The sequence below is a fragment of the Euprymna scolopes genome, chromosome 6 (assembly GCF_053919585.1).
Source record: "Euprymna scolopes isolate OS-2025 chromosome 6, ASM5391958v1, whole genome shotgun sequence".
Lineage (NCBI taxonomy): Eukaryota > Metazoa > Mollusca > Cephalopoda > Sepiida > Sepiolidae > Euprymna > Euprymna scolopes.
Genome location: NC_136487.1, coordinates 91,431,163 through 91,447,270, shown reverse-complemented (window position 1 = coordinate 91,447,270; position 16,108 = coordinate 91,431,163). Strand labels below are relative to the sequence as shown.

The following is a 16,108-nucleotide window of genomic DNA, read 5'->3' as shown; positions in this document are numbered from 1 at the left end:
AAAGAAGGATTCCAATGATTCCCAGTTGAATCGACAAAAAAAAAAAAAAAAAAATAGCCCAACCCACCCACTTCTGTTGTTTCATAAAAAAAATGCTTGAAAAACATACTCCACCACCCCACCAAAAAGAAAAAAAAAATTTGTTTCAATTTTCCTTCATAAAAAATATACTTGACAAAAAAGAAAAAAATTATCAAAAACTAAAAATTTGCTTTAAATTATTTATTGAGGGAAAAAAAAATTCTAATAATTATTTATTTGAAAAAAAAAAGAAAAAAAAAGAAAAAGAAAAAACATTTTGCTTAAAAATTATTTATTTAACACAAAAAAAACAACAACTTTTTCTTCACACAATTAATAAAAATTAAAAAATTATGGTAGGTTTTTGCTTTTATCCTGTTGATGTTTCTACATTTAAAATTTTACTATTTTCTTTTACGTAGCATTGTTATGATTTCATTCGCAACGCTTGATATTATTCAGCTGTTAATGTCATGCTACGGAGAAAACTGGGCAAATGCTGAGTTACATCTAGTTGAAAGGATGCCTAAGTTATCTGCACATTACTATTATTTTAGAAGTTGTAGTTATTTATATATCTCCTTGACACCCCCGGTCTAGACAGTAGGCTATAAAATAAAATAAAAACAAACAAAAAACAAACAAACACACACACACACACACACCTATCACTGAATATTGAGCAACCCGTGTTTGCAAAATTACTCTTTATGATTTTCTATTTAATCAAAATTGGAATGTACATATGCACAATACTTGTCCCAGGACAAATATAAGCAATACATATAGCATTAGTTTAAAATTTTTAATGCTTTTTCTTTCTTTGACGGGTGTGGTATAGTTTTGTTGGCACACTACTAAATGGGAAAGTTTATAAAAAATTTATCTATGTTACTTACCCCATTGCTCAGAATATATAATCCCATAATTCATTATTTCAATAATTTAAGATTTCACCGAGCACATACATATTGATGTTCACGTGTGCCCATGAATCCTTTTAAAAATTTTAATGTAAAGCAATATTCTCTGTTAAATATTTTGTATCTAACTTACTTTAAAAGAATTTGGAAGATAGATGCGAGTTTGGATGAGCAAACGCCATCCCATAAAATGGCAGTGCTTACAAAAAATAAATATGTCCATATTACTCATCGGGTTGTTGAGAATATATATTCCAAAATTCATAATGGCCGGTTCATAAAAACAAAACAAAAAAAAACTTCATATATATGCACTCTCCTAATTGTTAATATTTACAAAATAATCTACCCATGTTACTCACCGTGTGCCTAAAATATATATTTCAAATTTCATAATGATCTACTGATTAGTTTAAGCAATATCCCTGTACACAAAAACGCGTGTGTGTAGATATCCAACATTCTATAATAAATACTGGACACGCCTATGTTCTGTTTTAATGAATGCCATCATCCTTTCATTACTTCTGCATTCATGATATCATAAAGGATCCCCCCCCACGCCCCGATGTTTAAGTAGATGACGTCATCTATTTGTAACATCTCTTATCAAGAAGGAAATATAAACAATTTAAACGTCAAGAGTGTGAGTTCCATTAACGTTGATTTAATTTGAATAAAATAAAATATGCATCAAATGCGCTTGAAAGCCAAATCACAACGTAATATTAGGAAAATAAAAAAAATATTTTATTCGTTTGAAATTTACAAGTTAAATATATTTCGGAACCAAGCGCACTTGATGCATATTTTATTTTATTCAAATTAAATCAACGTTTCTATACTGGAACTCGCACCCATGACGTTAATCTTGTGTTGCCAACACACAGTTCCAACATTTCAAAATACAACTGCTGAGATACAACACGCAGCTCTTTGCAAACAGACTTTTCTTTCTCCAACTTTACAACATGGCAAGAAAGAAGAAGAGAAAAAGAAAAAGAGAAAAAAGAAGAGAAAAAAGAAAAAGAGAAACAAAACAACATACTGAGGATGGAGTTTGGCTCTGAAATATATTTAAACTATAAATTTCAAACGAGTAAAATATCTTTTTAATTTTCCTCATATTATTACGTTGTGATTTGACTTTCAAGCGCACTTGATGCATATTTTATTTTATATAAACATTTTACTTGAAAATGGATGACATCATAAAGGATGAAGAGTAGTTGGCAAAATGAATGTCAACTGCTTTATCAAGTAATGTCAAAGTTAAGAAATCTATATATTAATATGATAGCGTTTCTGTGTCACGCTTACATCTTTTTTCTTTCAAGTGACTGTCGTTTAATTGTTATGATCTTTCACTTCTTGTAATAAATAATTTTACCAAGAATTCTTGATAAGTTTTGGTTTCGGTCTTGCTTCAAGCTGATGTACCCAAGTCATATGGATATATATATATATATTTTTTAAATCACAACTTTATAATATATAAGAATCGATAGAAAAATTGACTATAATATGTACGAAATCTGCATAAATTAAAATATCATATTTAAGCATATTTTACGACCGGTCTACGCCAGGCGTCCCTACTAGATAAATACTTGTGCAGTTTAAATAAAAACTACAATAATATCAGGGCGTCTCCATTTATGCTAAACATTCACAGAATGCCACCATTACATATGAAAGAGTGATCTGTAGAATTTCCACAGGTCCCGCTAGTTATACATTAATGTAATATTGTTGTTGTTTTTTTTTTTATAAATGTAGATATGTTTATATATCTGCATATACACAAATCACTACTAAACTAATTAATTGGTCATTATGAATTTTGAAACTAGGCATTAGCTATCCTTAGTTCAATTTAATTTTATACAACAGGGTAAAATGGAGATGTAGGCCTTTCGTGAAAATTCAGATACCTCCGATTTTTGTGAAATTTTAATAATAGCTATTTGACATTAATTAATAAATATTCCCCAAAGTTCATTTTAGTATTTTAAAGGGATTTTAGGAAAGCATAAGCTTCTATTTAAAAATTCAAATCTATCAGATTTGCACAGAATTTGATCTATTACTGAATATCAACTAAGCAAGATTCCTTAAATTTCAATTTCTCCTAAGACCTGTTAAGCTTTAAATTTTAGACCTTTTCTAGGATCAAAATCATGTAATGAATTTTGATCAAAACATAAGGTTTTTGTTCATTAAAAGTTAAAATGTGATTATTAATTACATAAAACATAACAAGATGTGTGGGAGGAGATCAAGGATGAATAAAAACAAGAATTCTGATTGAATATGCAGGTTATGTGATGTATATTCACCCACGTCTGCATCGATGGTTCACATGACCGTCAATACTTGAAGAAATACATTTGATAATTTACTTTTCCCAACATTGTTAAAGCCTTCCTATAGATATAAAAAGGGATAGAAAAACTTAGTTGAATCACCCACCTATAAATACCACAAGGAAAATAATATCACATAAAAGTAACGAGTCATCATGTCAGACTGATTTAGTTCCATAGGGATCCCATACTCACACACTAAAAAAAAAAAAAATAGCAACTTAAATTTGCCTTACATTAACCGAGATTCCACAGATCTGCCTACATGTCAGCTTAATCTAAAAGACTTTATTCTTCTCAAACCTTATTCTTCTCAAACCTTATGCAAATAAAAATAGCTCTACCCACGTACCCACTATCTTGCAGTATGGAGTTTAAAGATGCAACAAATAACTTATAACGAAAGCATTAAAATTTCATTTTCCACATATTTTTAATGTTTTGAAATTTCAAAATTAGGTTTTTATGAAAACTCTTATAAATGGCACACGAGAATAAACAAAAGTCAATGCCTTCATTTAGTCTTGCAAGACAAAGGATACCCTTGTAGAGGCAGTTGCGTATGTAATTGTGTGGCAAGGGTTGTACAATCCTCAACCATACCTCTCCTAAATTGGCACTGCTTGAGTCCAGTAGCAAGGAGGAGTCCAGGATGACTGGAAACAATGCCAAGATAAGCAGAGAGCACATACAGCACCTGGAAGTTAAAATGATCACCCATTCAGTACTGACCAGGTTCAACATTACTTAACTTCAGTGATCCAACAAGAACCGGTGTGTCAATGTGATTATGCCGTACAAACAAAAATAATGCCTGGGTAATCTTGCAATATAGTTAATTTTGAATTAAAAAAAAAAACTTGAAAACAATCAGAACATTAAACCTAAACAAGTCGACAGAAAATTCAACTTTTGATGCTTTTAGTAAAAGTCAGATTTTTTTTTTTCTCGATTGTTAACTATACTGCAAGATTAGCAAGAATCTTTCTTGCAGAACTTTTTAACACATGCACTTGATATTACAAAGCAACTTTATATCTTTCTGTAATCAATATCATTTTCTCTTATGATACCATTCTGGTTTTCCATTTTTCTATTCCTTCTTTTTATTTCAGGTTTAGTGCATGCGCATGCACGCACGCACGTACACACACATGCACACACACTTGATGACCCGCCCCATACATCGTGTGCTATCTGTAAAGGCATAATAAATAGAAAAATAGACTTTCAGTATTTTATTGTTTGACAACAGTTAGGGCATTTCAAATGAGATCGGTATTACTATCTGCTTTTTGGTGTTAACTCCATTTCAATGGTATGGCTGATAAATCTGTATTGTTCTAACAAGCCATCCACAGAACAATTGCATGATGACAGTCATCTTCACAAATGATGGACGAACATCGTTGTTATTTTATGGAAATTACTCCAGACAAGGCATGAAGCCACTTGTGTAAGGAGCTAGAAATTTTTTTTTAAATACTACTTCAAGATCAAAAACTAGCCAATGTTAAGTGTGAGATGGATAGATTCTGACCCAGAAAACAGCAATTCTTCCTCCTTTGTCATCAGAAGCATCGCTTATAGAATGTGATTATTAAAGTATAAAATAAGAAAAGCAAGAGTTATGAGACTGTCGAAAGTAAACCCAAACTTTTATAGTGAATGAAATTAAATAGGGGGGGGGTAAGTTAATATTATTTACAAAATACATCAATTTTTAAAAGATCATACAAACTAATCAGCATAATTTGTTGTTTCTGACAGTGAAGAAACAATAAATTATGCTGACCACTATTAGCATCTTGGCAATGCAACATAAGTCCCTGTGGCAAGTCGGAGATCTGATTAAGGACAGTGCATAGATACTTATAAAGATAACATGAATAGGTCCCCGGCTCTAGGAAGATGCCGTTTCCGATTGGTCGAATATACGCAACCAATTCGAGTGAGTGTTCCAAACCAATCAGCACCAAACATTTCAACCAACCATTGAGATCGTTTCTCTGATGTTTTTGAAAGATATTTTAATTTTATATTTTTTTTTTATTTTTCAACTTTCCTTCTTTTTCTTCATCAGTTTAATGTCTGTTTCAGATGCTGGCACGCATTAGAACAGCTTTTAGAAATTGACTTCCAAACTAACCTATCTCTTGCCAGGTCTTTATTTATCCCTCTTTCCTGTAAAATTGAGGACATATGTACCACTGGTGAACAATATTCACTTATCCATCTCTATTTAATTTCATTCACTAGAACACGATTTTATTAGCCATGCTGTGTTCTTTTTGTTTCTTTTTTCATATTTTTTTATGACTCGTTTGTTAAATGCTATCATGTTATGTGAGCACTTTTGCAACATAGAAAATCGATCTAAGTGCTAGTGATTGACTATTGAACAATATCACTTTCATATTTGATTAACTCATTGTGTAAAAAAACAAAACAAATGCACTTCTCTTCGGATGATAATGATTGTATGATTAGAAACAATGTTCTATTGTCTCTTTTTCTTTAATGGATCATTGTTCTTTCATCTATGATCTTTACAGGTTGTGATCATAGAAGAATGCGAGTAAACATTCTATATAGACTAAAAATGGTTTTATGTTGTTTACATTATATATTACTAAATGAGGAATCATTGCCCTTGAAAATCCAGTTAGTATTATGCATATAAAATTGAGTAAAGCATGCTTAAAATGTGATATTATGTGAATAAGCGGAAGCAAAACGAAATGGCGACCAAATTTTACCTGATGTCACGTTTATCCATGTATTAACACATTTCAAAAGTGCTTTTCTCAATTCTACATGCATAATACTAACTGAATTTTAAATGGATATGATTCTTCATTTAGTAATAAAATCATTTGTAGTTTATTTTTTTCTCTCGGTCTCTGATCATGATCGTTAAATATGTGCCTTGCTACAAGGCAGAGTTATAATCATATTGTATGGTGAGGCTACTATGATAATGAATTATAAAATGCATTATTATAGAAGTTTTGGTGCTTATGCATTTTTGATAGCGTACTATTTTTAAATAATTTTTTCAGGTTAAATTCAAGTTTCACAATTGTTAGATGGAAGCACAGAATAGTTACAAAACACCCTCCCCTCCCCATGTTAAAAATGGCTTTCAAAATAACGTTATTATTTCAGTACGGTATCAAAAATGCACAAGAACTAAAGTTTTCATGATGGCACTATTATATATTTTTTTTATTAAAAAAAAAAAAAAATTAAATAAAAAAATGGTATAAAAAAAGCTGGAATCATTTTTTTTTTTTTTTTTTTTTTCACTTTTCCGAAGAGATCAAAACGTATTCAAAGAATAGGCTTTCTATGGTGGGAATATTATAATTTTTAATATTAAAACAAAAACATGGTATATAAAAAATTAAATTGTTTTCCTATTTTTTCAAAGAGATCAAAGCCTATTCAAGAAATAGACTGGGAATCTATCGTAATAGCCCAATTGAGGGCACGTTGTTAGTTTTATTTTGACTAAAATCAATATAAATAGTTGTTTCAGTTAATAAAAAATAAATTAATATAAATTACTTTGAATGGTTATTTTATATATGCGCATTTTGCATAAAAACAGAAGTTAACTAAAATTAAAAATAAATAGAAACATATATAATAAATATTTTTTAAGCCAGACATGTAAACCAGACAAAAGTCAAGTACGTATTATACAGGGTGTTCCAAAAGTCTTGGGAACATTAAGCAGATATGAGGACTTCAAATGTACCCAAGACTTTTGGAACACCCGGTATAGTACTTTTTATTCCTAAACCAAATAATAAAAAAAAAAAACCCAGGATGTTTCGACCCCTGAACCCAAAAGTGTTTAACTTATTATGAATGTAAATATGAAGATAAAAATCCATGAAGATTTTTTTTTTTTGTTATTTTAAGATAAAATTTTGTGCACTTTTGTGCTAGGTACCGTCAACTGGGGTTACATGAATTGGAGACTACTGTGCTAATCTCATGTCAACCTATACGCTTTCCGTTTAATTATCCAATCTTAATTTATTTGATTTCTAAAACTTGGCCGTAACATATGTATGATACAACTCTAACGTATTTCATGTTTCCCACTAATTCTAAGGACAGCATTATAAAATGCATTGAAGCTTTAGGTGGACTATTATAATTTTTTAATATTAAAAAAAAAAAAAAAAAATTGTATAAAAAGCATAAATAACTTTTTTTTTCCCCAAATCAGGGAATAGGCTTTTTTGTGTGTGCAAATAAAGCGACACTAAAAACAAATGCCCCAAAGCCTATTATAGTACCTATTTACAATGTCTTCCCACGGGACAGAGTTAGACACCAAGGTCGTTTTTTAACGTGGAGAAAAGGTACAAAAATAAAAAAATTGTCTCAGTCGTGAAGGACTGTTTCTTCACTGAAAGAGAACAAGAAATGGAAATGCAGCATCTGAAGAACAGATGGTGTTTATTTACTCCCCCACTGAGCAAATTAGGCACAAGGCCGTTTTTAATGTGAGGTAAAAACCAGCTCCCCTAAAAGGGGTCACTCTGGTTACCAAAAATAATAATTGTCCCAGTATAGAGGGTTTCCCCTCCATTGACTGGTACAAATTATCTTAAGTGCAGCATCTGAAGAACAGATACTACACTTTAATCTTGACCAAGCCCCGATTGAGGGTTGTTATTAGTTTTTATTCTGATTAAAATCAATATAAATAGTTGTTTAAGTTAATAATAAAAAATTAAAATAAATTAATATAAATTATTTTGAATGGTTAATTATTTTAAAATATATACGCCTTTAGCATAAAAGCAGAATAAATTGATTTTTAAAATAAATAAAAATGGTTTGGATTTGAAACCGAACTGAAAAAAATAAAAATAAAATAAATAGTTGTGTACCATTTTACGATAAAATGATTTCACATTTGCAACTTTTGAGGAGATTTTCTGGTTAAAGAATAGATTTTTCTTTTTGTTCCCACTTCGTAAATTTTCTCTTTGCTCGTTCCATAAAGAATTCGTCTTTTACAAAAACCTGCATAAATTTTTCGGAAAAGGTTTTTGGTAACATGTGAGAAACTTTGTTAGATGGAATTGATGTAATTTCGTCTGGAGACTGTTTTGAATAGAAAAAGACTTTGTTGACAGGGTTACTGGATTTGCAACCGTAGTCAAGGGCCGTTTCGCAAATCACTAACTGGTTAGCGAGTTCTTTGTCATCACCAGCAATACATTGGATACTTGGTGCGTCATCGCAGGAACGAACTTCTCCAATAAATGAATACAATTGTCGCCTGATGATCCTTTCCAATAAGAGCCTGGAATTTTTTAATTCCTTTGACGTCGAGTATAGTATTTCTTCGAAAATGTTGTCGGTCAATTGTGAATAGGCTTTCATGTCATCTTTAGATTCAACGAGTCCTTTTTGATTTCCATCCGAACCAATTCGCGTAACATGGTCCTTGGCACCTAAAAGAGCCTCAATAAACATTTCGGAAATGCAATTTACAACTTTGTGTTGGTATGCGTTCTTGTGCAATGATCTCCTCAGGTGAAACATGTTATAAATATCCTCGACCACTTTATCTCTGTAAGCAATTATATTCCTCCCATCATGTCGTATCACCCTCGCGAACTTCATTAATCTCAGGTGATCAAAGTTGTTTTTGACACCCAAATGGTGGCAGTCTCTGGCGAAATAATCCCATTTATCGACATCAATTCCATTTTCTTTATTTGAGATTATTTGATAGAGGAACTGTTTTTCTTTTCCCCTTCCAGTCTTTTCGGGATTGTCTGTCAATTCATCTGATGAACGGATAAGATTCTTGATAAAGTTTTTGTCTTTTTCATTTAATTTCCACTTTTCAAATTCGTTTTTGTTTTCATTGTATAGATCGTCAAATATCTTTAACGAGGTATCTTCATGTCTCCAATTGGAATCAGGTGAAGCACGTTTAATAAAATGTTCATACGTGTGCGAAAACGGTCCGTGACCCAAGTCATGGCATAATCCGGCGATTTGGACACAGAGAATATCTTCAGGCGTTATACTCAGGCCAGGTTGACGTTGATGGATATTCTCTATCATCAATTTTGCTAAATGGCAAGTTCCGATGCTGTGTTCAAATCTATTATTGGAAGCCCCTGGGTATACAAAGTAAACAAGTCCCAGTTGTTTTATATTTCTTAGTCTTTGAAATTGTGGCGTGTCTATAATTTTAACGCATAAAGGGTGCATTTCCATACATCCGTGGACGGAATCATTAAATATTTTATAATCTTTTTCGGAATTCATTTTTTGTTTGTTCTTTTATTTTCTTTTGATAAAATCAAAAGTAGCGTTCTTGTTCTTGTATTGATATTTTCATTAATATTTTTTATTTTTTAGAGCGAGATAGAATTACAGAAAGTTTTTTTTTTTTTACATATCTTAAAAAAATTTTCTCAATAAATTAAAAAAAAAAAAAGACTCTAAGGCATTCGAGTTTCTTTGCCTTTAGTAAATAAATAAATAATGTCCGTAAAATACACACGCAAAATATTTATTCGCGTGGTCAAACTCCGTAAAAACTTAATTAGAAATAGTAAAATATTACCTTAATATTCTGGAAAATATAGTTCAATTGTTGTTTCAAAAAAAAAAAATCAATTATTGTTTTAAAAACAATATCTGAAAAGAAAAGAAAAAGGTTTTGTTTGTGTTGTGTCCATAAAAATATTAATGAAAAGTTGAAAAACAGTTTCTGGTGAAAACAAGTCCAAAAACATCGTCTGTGTCGGAAAAACAACAAACACCGTTCTGAAGCGGTGAAACATGATTTTTATCGCTTACATAAGATTAATCCACGTAACGAAAAATACTTCACCGCTATCTTGGCCGCTGTGCGCTGTACTGTACACAGGTATTGTTACAGTACTCTCGCACCCGCATGGGAGTTGTGTTTTTGTTTTAATGGGTGATCCTCCCAGGTATTACTTTTTTCATGTTAATCTCATCGATTAGAAACTTAATTTTCAGATTTAAAAAAAAAAAATTTTATGACTTTTATTGTTGCAAATCAGTTTTCAATTATAACGTTCTACTAACTTGAACACCCACTTCCCGTTTAAAAAAGGGGTTAGGGTAAACTTTTACTTTTGGCACTTGCACAGTTTAATCAAGACATTAAAAAAAATGAAAATATCGAAAAAAAAAAAAAAAAAAAAAGGTTATATTGTACGTATCCGTTTTGGACTGCCGATCTCCGAAAAAAAAAAATTCACTTAATTTGATCGAGTATTTTTTATTTATTTATTATTATTTTTTTTACAGCGGAAAAAAAACACGGGTAAATATCCAGATACGCTACAACAGAACACACCGACCAATCTAATTTTTTTTTTTTTTTTTTTTATAGGTAATTGAGGTCGCTGATAGTCAAACTTGGGGCAAATTTACCGTTTGCATGGTATTAACCCCTGAACCCACGAACTACTTTCCACCATTTTGCAGCTTCTGTTTATGCTACGCACGTGCGCGCTGTAGCATAAACGACGGCTTCGGCTTCACCTAGCAAACTGCCTTCTCACGACACATGGCGTACAAATCTTCCGTGGAAAATTTAAAATTAGCTGAAAAAGAAATAAAACAAGAAAAGGAAAGCACTCCAAATTGGGGAGAGGGGGTAATTTAATTGTTTTTTTTCTTGAAACATAGAATTTTCAAATTTTCAAAAAGTAACGCACCGACATTTACCAATTTTTTTTTTTTTTTTTTTTACACATTATCAAGGCCAAGATGCCACTCGAGGATAAGTCCTTTCTAGCAGCTCCTGCCCAGATGCGGCAACAGTATTCCATCCTTGGACGTACCTGGCTCTTATATAGATAGAGAATTGCATCAGCAGTGAGATATCTACTGGATTGATAGAAAGATCCCACCATTTTTCCAGTGGCCTTGGCAACAGATTTGATGTACGTGTTCGATTTAAGATCAGGAGTAACGGTTAAGCCCAGAAGCTTGTCTAAACTTGAGGCATCCTGAAGACGAGAGCCATTCATTTCAATTGATGCCAGATGTGGATCAGAGTGTTGATGATGTAAAGAGAGAAGCTTGGTTTTAGATGCATTAAAAGTAACCAGCCACTCCTTTCCCCATTGTACTACGTGCTCAAGATCAGAGGAGAGAGAATCGAAGAGAACTTGGTCATTTACTGTCTTAGACATGCTACCATAAATGTTAGTGTCATCAGCATAAATGTCTACAAATGATGTAAGGATGTGATTTGGAAGATCATTAATGTAGATCAGGAAAAGAGTTGGGCCCAGGATGGACCCCTGAGGAACTCCAGCATTAATACTGTGATCTTCTAATTTTTGCCCCTCAACTACTACTCTTATGAACCTATCAGAAACAAATGATTTAATAATTGAGAAGACATTTCCAGCTATACCATAGCTAGAGATCTTGTGAAATAAACCTTTATGCCATACCCTATCAAAGGCCTTTGATATGTCAAGAGCAATTGCCCTAGAAAGGTTGCCTCCGTCGAGAGATTTGCTAATCCTATGAGATATAATTGTAAGCACAGCTGCTGTAGATCTAGCAGAACAGAAACCATATTGAGTGTCACTAAGAAGGTTATTTTTGTTGAGATAGTTGATTACTTCCGTATTTAACACAGATTCCAGCAACTTACTCATGACGCACAGGAGACTTATTGGCCTGTACTGAGAGGGGGATGAGCGATCACCTGAATTCTTAAATACAGGGCATACTGATGAGATTTTCCAGGGTGATGGGAAGCTATTCTCCTTAAGACAACGTTTAAACAGTTTTGTAAGTATGGGCGCTAGTTCTGGTTGAATTTTTTTGAGTACTATAATTGGAATACTGTCAGGGCCTGTTGCTTTACTGGAATCAAGGTTTTTGATTAGTTTGGCAACATCATGTACAGATATATGTATATCACATAGCATGTTTTCTGATACAGGAGGAAATATTGGGGGTTGGCAGCCTTGGTCGCAAAAAGTAGAATTAGCTGCAAAGTTCTTAGCAAAAAGTTTGGCTTATGCTGATGCTGATGAGATTACCTCAGGTCTATTGATGATAGTTGGGATAGAGCACACGCTTCTGTTCAGGATTCTGTTTGCTATTTGCCAAAACTGGTGGGAACCAAGCCGCTGCTCAAGTACTTTGGACTTGACGGACTGAGCATACAACTCTCTTGCGTTCTTTATTACTTTCTTACAATGGTTGCTGGCAGTCCTGAAAGCGGCTTTAGTTTCCATACATCTTTGCTGGAACTTTTTTGAGGGTATGAAACGGTCTATACCTAAAATTAACCATTCCGTCAGGTCTGATACTATAGAGGACACATCCTTTTTAAACATGGGATGCAGAGGTAGATCCGATATAAATGTACGGAAGCTATCCCAGTCAGCCTTAGTGTATCGATATACTGTACGATGGAGAGGTACGTCTGGGGACCAATTAGAACACCATTTAACATTTTTCGAAGATTTTACTGTTTACATTGGGCGCGCGCGTGCCCCAACACCGCCCCCATCTCCGCTTGTGCCCCCAATGTAAACAGTAAAATCTTTGAAAAATGTTAAATGGTGTTCTCATTGGTAAATGTCGATGCGTTACTTACGGAAAAACGGTTAACTAAACTGCAGAAGCACCTATTAAGCCACATAAGTTCTATAATTGAATCTCCCTCCCGCAAAAAAAAAAAGAACGAAAAACATAAAAATGTTTGGTGCTTATGTTTTTGTCAACCGCATTAAAAACTATGTGAGACAAAAAAAAAGAAAAAAGATCCCCCAATTTGTTCTACTTTTCTTTAATTGTAAGTCATTAAAAAACGTCAGTCCGTAATTTTTTTATTGATACGCCATGTGAGAAGGCAGTTTGCTAGGTGAAGCAAGCTGTCATTTAGCGTAAACGGATCCGTGTAGCATAAATGGAACCTGTAAAATGGTGGAAAGTAGTTCGTGGATTCAGGAGTTAATACCATGCAAACGGTAAATTTGCTCCAAGTTTGACTATCAGATTCATTGTCAGCAACCTCAATTACCGATAAAAAAACAAATTAGAGTGGTCGGTTTTCTGTTATAGCGTATCTGGATATTTACCAAAACACGTTCTTATGACAACGACTTGAAGGTAGACATCTTTAAATTTTTTTTTAACACGCCACGGAGAGATAACTCAGTTTAAAGCGCAGTCACTCCCTCCCCATCTTTAATACTAGCTTTTCTTCCTAAAAATCGAACCTTTTGTTCGGTATCATAATAAATTGTTTTTTTCCCTATGGAAAAAAACCCCAAAAAAAACCTACTTGATGAAATTAAGTGAAAAATTTTTTCAGAGAACTGCGTACAATTTAAACTTCTTTTTCGATATTTTCCTTTTTTAATGTGTTGATTAAACTGTACAAGTACCTTACTTTCTTTCCAACTCGATGACGACTTTTACAGGTTTTCGAGTATGCTGAAAACGAATATCACAGTAATGTCCTATTTTAGCGTCGAAAAAATTCCAAAAATATTCAATTTAAACCAAAAGTTGAATATAAAGTTTAATTGTATGAAAAAAAAAAAAACTTTGGGGGGGGGGGGGTTAAGAGTAAAACATCTGCCAATTCAATAGGTCTAATTTTTAGCAATTTGATACTGTAGCAACCGCTATGCTTGGCTGGAATAAATGCTTGGCAGGAACATTTCACAGTGATCACCGCTTTGAAATGCTCAGTCGTATGAATAATGCATATGAACATGACGTTGTGATGCGACCATTGCACACATAAAAGAAAAAGAACTATGTTCCGCTCCCTCACATATAATTACAGTAAACCAGCTGGAACGTTAGAGAAAGCCTGTATATAAAGATTAAAACGCCAAAATTTAAATTCCAGGAAGCAGTTCCACAAGTAACCATCACCCATGGTCATCACATAAACCGGACTCTGTCTATTTAGATTTAAACAACATGTCAAAGAATGTCACATTTTCCTCTTCAATTTTACCAGTGCAACATGTGTTCAAAGAAACTCCATCTCTGGGAGACGTTAAAAACATGTGCGATGAACTTCAGTACCTAGTTCTTATGATACGACCACACATATTTGCTTATATGGTTTACGGACTGTTTCTCTCAAAAATAGCCACATGGATTTTAAGCTCTCGTTCAGCACTCTTATCATAAAAATGTCAGTAATTTCAAGCCTCGTGCCATACTCACAGAATCCTCACCAGTCATCCTTCATTATGAACATTCAACACAAGAAAACACTTATGTTGGAAAAATTTATTTTAATGATTCTAACATGTAAATAAATGTTTCCTTTATATAAATTCAGCGATTGCAGATACAAATAATATTTCTGAATAAAATAAATACATATTAGATTCAAACTCAACCAGCGCTTAGGATCACAAACCCTAACGTGAATTCCGGGTGACCAACGCACCGTTCCGACATTTAAAAAGACTATTGTAAAAACAACAAACGGAAGTCTACTTATTCTATGCTCCAACAACAGCATGGAAAAAAAAGAAAGAAAGACATACTGATGATGAAGTGTATCTTCGAAATATATTCATAAATATCAAGGAACACAAACTCTAACAGATGTATTTATTTGTTAGAAGTTGTTTATTTACAACATAAAATTAAAGGCCATAAAACCATGGGTTACAAATCCCATTATCAGAGTTAGTATTGACTCTCCATCTAATTTATATTTTTTTATTGGTCGATTATGGTAAACGAAGTAACCGTTCTAGAGTTTAAGTGTCTATTTCCTGAGTAAACTTTTTTGCACCTACTTGCTAAACGTTTGCTGGCTCTCAAGAAGTCTGGAGTTGATTAATAAAAGATTTTAAATGCCGGGAACAATTTTTTACAATCTTGCTGGTGCCAGCTTCACACTCGTTGTCTGGTCATCTTGCCACCAGTTGTCTAGTCATCGGTTTCTTCTGAAATAATTCATGTTTCATTGTATTTTTCACTTTGGACACAAGTGAAAAATATAGGTGAAAGTTTCTCAATTTTATCAAAAATTTAAAAGTTTCATTCTCGTTTTATTAAAGAGTTTCATTCTTGGTAGTTTTTTAAGGTTAAAGATTAATTTCTTAATAACCTTAAGTTGTCGAACTTCTTTTTTAAATGTTTTCATCTAATGAAACTATCATGGGGTTGTTGGGTTTCTCTTAATTAGTTGCGTAAAGACTACATTTTGTATTATTAATGTTATCGACTTTATTACATTAAAAAAATCTGTCGCAGCTTTCTTTTTTTAATGTTTTGATTTTAAAAAAATATCACGTCCTAAATTATGAGATGAAAAGAATGAACGAATTTCTTAGTAAACGAGAATTGTCATCCTTTGCACAGTAACAAATTGTAAAACAGCGCTGAAAAAAAAAAAAAGAAATGAAAAAACAAATATGTAACAAATATATGTTACCATATGCTTGCATAAATTACTCTTCTACCTATATGAAAAAAAAAAAAAAAATGAAACTGCCACACTAACCCTAAAGCAGGTTTCATGGGAATATGAAATTCACAAGCGGTCCCTCATTGCATATATATATCAGCTTACACCATAATACTCTACTTTTTAAACCTTTGCTCTTTTGGGCTTGACTTCTATGAAATTGTTATATATATATATATATATATATATATATATATATATATATATATATATATATATATATATATATATTTTCCTTTTTAGATGTTTGCTTTTGGGAAACTTCATGAGACTGGTAATTCGAACGTGTCAAA

At 32.5% G+C, this 16,108-nt stretch overlaps 2 protein-coding genes across 3 annotated transcripts in view; both read right to left on the bottom strand.

Annotated features, from left to right (window-relative positions):
• LOC145277780 (uncharacterized) overlaps positions 1-16,108 on the bottom strand; it is a 128,847-nt gene that overhangs the window by 111,472 nt on the left and 1,267 nt on the right. The window contains exon 1 of one of the 2 annotated variants that reach the window (XM_080129539.1): positions 9,924-10,949. The exons of the other annotated variant lie outside the window; for it this stretch is intronic. The gene's annotated coding sequence lies outside the window, so the exon portion shown is untranslated. Of the gene's footprint in view, positions 1-9,923; positions 10,950-16,108 lie in introns of those variants that run through there. 2 annotated transcript variants of the gene reach the window in all.
• On the bottom strand, positions 295-9,912 carry LOC145277783 (deoxynucleoside triphosphate triphosphohydrolase SAMHD1-like). The gene has a single exon (XM_080129540.1). It carries the CDS (start codon positions 9,620-9,622, stop codon positions 8,276-8,278), a length of 1,347 nt encoding a protein of 448 aa, XP_079985666.1. The 5' UTR covers positions 9,623-9,912; the 3' UTR covers positions 295-8,275.

What these genes read in the sequence shown, in the direction of transcription:
- LOC145277783 (XM_080129540.1), bottom strand. Translation starts at nt 9,622, where the DNA reads ATGAATTCCGAAAAAGATTATAAAATATTTAATGATTCCGTCCACGGA.